At 35.2% G+C, this 6479-nt stretch overlaps 1 protein-coding gene across 3 annotated transcripts; it reads right to left on the bottom strand.

Annotated features, from left to right (window-relative positions):
* Positions 1 to 258: 258 nt before the first annotated feature.
* LOC145586507 (cryptochrome-1-like) lies at positions 259 to 5245 on the bottom strand. Of its 3 annotated transcripts, none has more exons than XM_081643349.1 (6): positions 4512 to 5245; positions 3287 to 3505; positions 2492 to 3198; positions 1279 to 2105; positions 742 to 807; positions 259 to 662 (listed from the first exon to the last, which is right to left on the bottom strand). In XM_081643349.1, exons 1-5 carry the CDS (start codon positions 4816 to 4818, stop codon positions 774 to 776), a joined length of 2094 nt encoding a protein of 697 aa, XP_081499475.1. In that variant the 5' UTR covers positions 4819 to 5245; the 3' UTR covers positions 259 to 662; positions 742 to 773. The 3 variants fall into 3 exon arrangements, with proteins under 3 accessions (XP_081499475.1, XP_081499476.1, XP_081499478.1); XM_081643350.1 differs by having other exon boundaries at positions 751 to 807; XM_081643352.1 differs by lacking the exon at positions 742 to 807 and having other exon boundaries at positions 4512 to 5244.
* Positions 5246 to 6479: the final 1234 nt, after the last annotated feature.

The raw sequence follows: 6479 nt of genomic DNA, 5'->3' as shown, positions 1-6479 counted from the left end.
GCATGTCAACTATGTCCCGTATAATTTTTCATATACTTGGGTGACACTTGAGATAGAGTTGCATCATCATAGACAGTCATCGACTTCCTAGCAATTTAGCAAATGTACGTGTTTTTATCACTCAGAGTGTAAAGGTGTGAAAAGCATACAAGCATGTTAAAGCTTCTATCATTGCCATGTTTTGTTAATGTCTTTGAGAGCAATTGGAAAACCCAGCATCTGAGCTTCTGAAGTGATGCTGCACAAGATCGAGCGAGATGCAGAACCAAGAACTATTATTGACAATAGTAGCAAATAGGAGTATATTTCACAGAAAGAAAATGGACAAGCCTGGGATTATTCGAGGCTACAAATCCCTACGACAACTCTTCTCTTTCCCCTGTGAGAACACTACAACTATACAGCAAAACTACACACTATAATGGTACAAGCCAGAATGGCACAAGCAGAGCTGCTGGTATTAATTAGCCAAAATGGCATAAGCAGAGCTACTGAAATCAATCGAACTTTTGAATGTCACGGCACCAGGACAATGATGTCCACTTTCAGCAAATACACGGGATGTACATAAATATAACAAGTCCTTGCTCCCATATGACTTGCCTTGGTATCAGGATATACAATGTTCTTACCTTCGGACGCTCTCCCCAAAATCATCTCAACTGTCAATAACAGAGTATTTCAGAAGAGTTTTATACAGTAAATTAGTAATCAAATGCAATAATTCAAATTAACTACAACCTCAACAACCTTCTCCTAATCTCTATTTTCCATTACTGTTTTCCATGTTTGTTTTCCGGCATTGTCCTATATACAGATAAGGCAAAAGCATGATTTATTAACGATCTGTCCACCAGGTTTGAATGAATGAACATTGATCACCTACTTCAATTCGTATAAAAAGTTAGTCCCTGTTGCCAGATTGGTATTTGAAAAATCATCGGCAATAAATTAGCATATAAACATGCTACACAGATGCGGTCTCATTTCTCACATGGCAATAATCATAGTCTGGAATAGATGGAGATGGTTTGATACATTTTACATAGGATTAAATCAATGTATGAGGATAGAATTCATACAAATGTAGCATATTGTTACTTCATTTCAAAAATTTGGCCATGCCTTAATTTTCAAATTAATGATCGACTTAAAGAAAAAGGATTCTACTGAAAGGTCATATTAGTGATCAAAACACCAGAAAGTCCAGAATAGGACACACCACCAACATTTACAGTGGTTGTGACAATATCCTAGAATTCAAAGTTAAGGCCTTACCCAGTTTGAGAAAGCCGTCTCCAATTCACCAGTTCATGAGATTGTGGATGCCTCTGCAGGAATGAGGAGCCAGGTCCCATTGTCGCATCATCATTAATATATTGATCAGCAAATGTAGAGCTTGAGGGAGACCAAACAGGAACCACCCCACTACTTCGACTACCACCAGTAGTACTTGATGATTCAGCTGTAGACTGTTCTATTTCTATATTCTGCAGTCCAAATGTGATGTTTACCTGACGTTGTGGAGTGACATTATTTCTTCTAGGAGCTGGAGACCCTGGAGTAACTCCTTGGTTTGGTGGCTCTCTCACTTGCACTTGATTTGCATTCACATTTCTTGGAACCTCTGCCCTCCCATCTCCCACTGAATGTTGCTGAACATCTGAAGAAGTTTCATAATCATCAACCCTGAACAAGGTCGAGGTGATGCTAGGGACCATCTGGTCCTCATGACGTCGGTTAATGTCAATTTGGTTATTATTCCTAACAGGTTCGCGATCAATATCCATTCGTAAATCTTGAGGAAATTCAATAGGAGCATATTCAGAATCACCAAGCCCTTCTTCTGTCCCGTTCTCAATAGCAGCCCTGTAAGCAGCTTCTTGCTCCCACATACTTGTAAGTGCTTCTTCGAGTCTTACTTTTGCAGCATCTATTCCTACAATGGGAAGAGGATAATTTGATCCCAACTCTACCCCTGCAGCTTGTAGTACAGATTCTGGAGCATTCCAAGGGTGATGAATCCATTCAGTTGGCAGCCTTGCAAGTTCAGGGAGCCACCGTCTTACATATTCTCCATTAGGATCAAATTTGTAGCCTTCAAACTGGAAGGAAAAAAAGAAGAGAGAGAGAGAGATCAATACAGAGAAGAAGCACAGAACATTTCTTGGCTTGTTTTTTGCAAGCTCTTAGTCTGCTAGAAACTTTCGTAATGCTTAAAATTTTTTAGCATAAACAACACATGTAAAATTCATGGGAACAAAGAGAGAGAGCACATCCTTCTTAGCAATATTGTCTTCCATGCTAGATGAAATTTGTCAGCAAAAAGAAGGGTGGTCATTTCTCTTACTTTAGTCATCAGAAAAATACTTATCTTTCAACCATTTACTTTGTATTCGAGATGAATCAAATGAAAGTAACATGATTTCCCTTCTTAACATTATATGTCTGAATCATAGCTATGCGATCAAATTGGTGGTATAACAAATACCTGAGGATTATCTATTCTGTCAACCTCACGTCCATCAGGGAGAGTACCCGTTATATATTGCCAGCCAAGGGCATCGCTTTCAAGGTCTGCATCCAATAGGGTATCCCAAAAGTATTTCATGCCCCACCTCCATGGAAGTTGCAGAACCTTCACAAAGAAACTAGAGACAACAACCCTTATTCTATCATGTAGCCAACCAGTAGCCCATAGTTCTCTCATGCCAGCATCAACCAAAGGATAACCTGTTCTACCTTGTCTCCATGCCTTAAAATAGCCTTCGTCCACCACCCAAGGGAAAAACTTGAGGTGCCCAAGTAAAGGCCTCTCGTGGCTATATGGATGGTTAAAGCTCATATATCTTGAATATTCCCTCAAACCAATAGATTTGAGAAACACATTGCAACTTTCATCACCTGCTGTATTCCCTTCATTTGCCCATGAGACTTGCTTGATGCGGACAAGGTGGAAGACCTTTCGTACACTGACCTCTCCAAAATGCAAGTGAGGAGAGAGAAAGGAGGTTGTAGCACTATCAGCCTTTCTTCGATTCTTCGAGTATTCAATTAAAGGTCCATTGACAAAAGTAGTTAGAGCCTTATCAGCATTGCTCCAGCCAGGTGACCATGCTCTAGCAAGTAAGGCATTACTTCCCCTCTCTGAATCATCTTCAAACACCAGTGTGTCTGATGGGCACTTTGACACATCTCCTGAAAGGCAGGCATGAAATTATTACAAAAATTCACCTTTCAAAAATGATTATTCCAAAAAGTGGGATGTTCTCTAAGGACTACTAACCAGAGATTATCCTTTTAGGTGGAAGCAGTGGAGCCTCAGGATCAAAAGGCATGCTAAGGCATCTTTCCCAGAAAGAAGTAAAGGTATTAAATGGCTGGCCCCTCTCGTCGACAACTTCCCATGGTTCATACAGCAAATCTGCGTTGAAGGACCGTACAGATATACCATGTGCTGTTAAAACTTCCTTTGCACGGTGATCTCTAACAAGTGACAGAGGATCTGAAATTTCAGACAAAAATTATTAGTTGAACCAGTCAGAGGAATCAGACTACAAAATAAAGGAGCAACAACAATACATCATTACATCACAAGGTCACAGTCAAACTCAAACAAATATGATTATGTGAAGTTGCTAACTTCAGTTAATATACTGAACTGAGTAAGCTGCTGAAAAGGAGATTGGTAGAGGTGATGTGGAAGTATACTCACCTCCAAGTTAACCTTGATAAAGTTGTAATCCTTTACAAAACATACATATTTCAATCAAAATATAAGAAATACTAAAACAAATTTTTTTGATCGATTATCCAATCACACACAAGATAGCTTCAAAAAAGTTCTATTAATTCTTTTAATTGGTTCCTGATGTAATTCAGAAAGCCACCATAAAGGGCAACTGTAAACTCAGCTACCACAATTGAGGCAGCAGAAGCTTAAGCAAGCAAGCATTTACATCATTCACATATATGACACACTACATTCGCTAGGGATAAATTCATCATCCCTGAACCTAAGCGACGCGATTGCTTTCTATTTTCGGATTTCATTCCCTCCAACCTTCAGGTACTTACTAAGATTAGTATGTAAGGTACAACTAGACAGGCTTTCCTCCTTTAGCATCAAAATAATTTCTCTAAAGTCATAGTCTTACCCAGATGGAGTAAATGATGCATCATCACAATCCACAAAAAAAGTAATCACTAAAATACATAACCCCACTTCAGAAAAAAAATAAAAATTAAAAATTAAAAAAAATTACCAATTTTACATACTCACACAGATAATTTTTATTTTTTTTTATTTTTTTTACAGCATCATAAACTACAGTAAAGTAGACAAAACCCAAGTACCAAAATCAATTAACAAATCTAAAAACATTGATAATCCAAAATAAACAATGATAAAACAACATCAAAAAATAAAAAAAACCCAACAAAACCCACATGCCAGAATCAACCAAAAACAAATCAAAAACTAATAATTTTATAATTTCAAAAAAGTTTACCATATAAATGATTGAAGAATAGCTGTGATGCACCAGTAGACTTAAGAATCTCAAGGAGAGAGGAAACACTATCAGTAGATCTCTTGGTAATAAGACAAGTACCAAGACTTCTTAATGAAGAATCAAGCTGAGCTAAACTATGTTTAAGCCACCACCTTGAAACTCTTCCTGGATAATAATGACCTTCTTCTTCAGGTGCCCAGATGAACACACAAATTACTGCACCTGCTCTTACTCCTGCTGCTAGGGCTGGATTATCTTCTACCCTCAGATCCCTTCTAAACCAAACTATACTACACCCATCCATTATTTTATCTTTATTTTTTCGGCAATTTTTCTTCAATTAATAAGCATAAACAAAATAATATCCACTATTTTTTTATCCTCTAAAAAAGGAAAGGAAGTGGGGATATGGAGCAATTAATCAATCAGCAAATTTGAAGATCTTTGGTATTTATGGTTAGTGTAAAAGGGCATTAAATTATGTGGGTGTTTTTTTAAATTTTTTTTTTTTTTTTTTTGTGGGTTTAATGATTGAATAATTTCTCAATCAAGATAATTTTGGGGAAGGTGAAATTATGGTTCCATGATTTTAGGGTATAAAAACATGGAAAGCAATAGAGTCACAGGTCATTCCACATGGGAGGAGAGAGAAAATGTTGGTTGTTCAGAGCAAGGTTGAAGAAGAAGAAAGAGGATAGGTGGTTAGTACTACTTGAGTGGGCATACAAAAATAAAATTATAAATTGATAGACAATTTTCAGCCACAACTTTTTATTTTTTCTAGATTTCTATTTTTATTATTGTTTTTTTTTTTTTTGTTTTTTTTTTACTAATAGTTCAATTATATTCTTCTCCCTTTTGTCTCCATTTCTTTCTTATCCCAGTTGCAATTCCAATAGAACAAAATCTTCTTTAAATTTATTTTCTATTGAGTTGCTTCTTTCTAAACTTGTTTTTGTGAGTTTATAGATTGGAGCTTTTTACAAGTGCATATTGAATATGTGTTGTGAATTTATGGAGTTCAAGGATCTAAATTGCTTAAGTTTGCATAATTTTTGTTATACATACGGGTGTAAAATTATATTTTTTCACGTTCTTGCTCTCATGTGCTCACATGAAAATTGTGAGAACTATGATTTACACTTTACATTGGTTTGTATAATGAATGTGTTATTAGAATATGCTTATATGATAAATTTATAAGCTATTACATGATGGGTTACATTGTTTACATGCATGTTGGTTAATGATTATGAAATCAGATTAGGTTCAAACTAGAAACTACGTTGCATAATTGTATGGGTTTTTGTTATGGTAGGTCTAAACATGTTGGGCTTTGTATGTCCTTGTTACATATCCAACGTAATTTAGTATGTAAAATTTAGATTGATACTGTATATATTTTACACACAAAAGTAAATTTTTTTTTTTTTTTTGAAAGCAAAAGGTAATTAAAATTGATGCCAATGGTTTTGAGTTATTTATAAGGAGTGGAAAACTTGTTAGGTTAATATATGAAAACATGAAATTACTCTATGTAATTTTTTGAAAACATTTAGTCACCAATTACCATATTGAAAAGGTGGGTGAAGTAATTGTTGACCAAAAAACCTTTTTTTACACTTTCCTCAAATATAATTGCCTTATAGAGACAATATTTTGAATTTTTTATTGACAACGTACGGAGAAATGTTAAATTATGTTCATTTAACCAATTATAACTTCGCAAACCGGTTAAATTCTTTCAAGTTAAGAACTACACGTATAAGGTCCCGTTCACTTCACCTTATTTTTACTGAACTGAAATTATTTTTACTGATATACTATTATATTTCTTCTTTAAGTTTACAAATTTTTACTGAAATGAAATTATTTTTACTGAACAAAAATTATTTTTACTGAAATGAAATTAATTTTACTGAACTGAAATTATTTTTACTAAAATAAAATTAATTTTACTGAAAT

The sequence above is a fragment of the Chenopodium album genome, chromosome 16 (assembly GCF_948465745.1).
Source record: "Chenopodium album chromosome 16, dcCheAlbu1.1, whole genome shotgun sequence".
Classification (NCBI taxonomy): Eukaryota; Viridiplantae; Streptophyta; class Magnoliopsida; order Caryophyllales; family Amaranthaceae; genus Chenopodium; species Chenopodium album.
This window is presented reverse-complemented; position numbering and strand designations above follow the sequence as displayed.

Coding starts and splice junctions, on each gene's coding strand:
- LOC145586507 (XM_081643349.1), bottom strand. CDS start 4,818: ATGGATGGGTGTAGTATAGTTTGGTTTAGAAGGGATCTGAGGGTAGAA. Junction 3,506..4,511: donor ATTCTTCAATCATTTATATG/GTAAACTTTTTT, acceptor CTGAAATTTCAG/ATCCTCTGTCACTTGTTAGA. Junction 808..1,278: donor AGACGGCTTTCTCAAACTGG/GTAAGGCCTTAA, acceptor ATCTGTATATAG/GACAATGCCGGAAAACAAAC.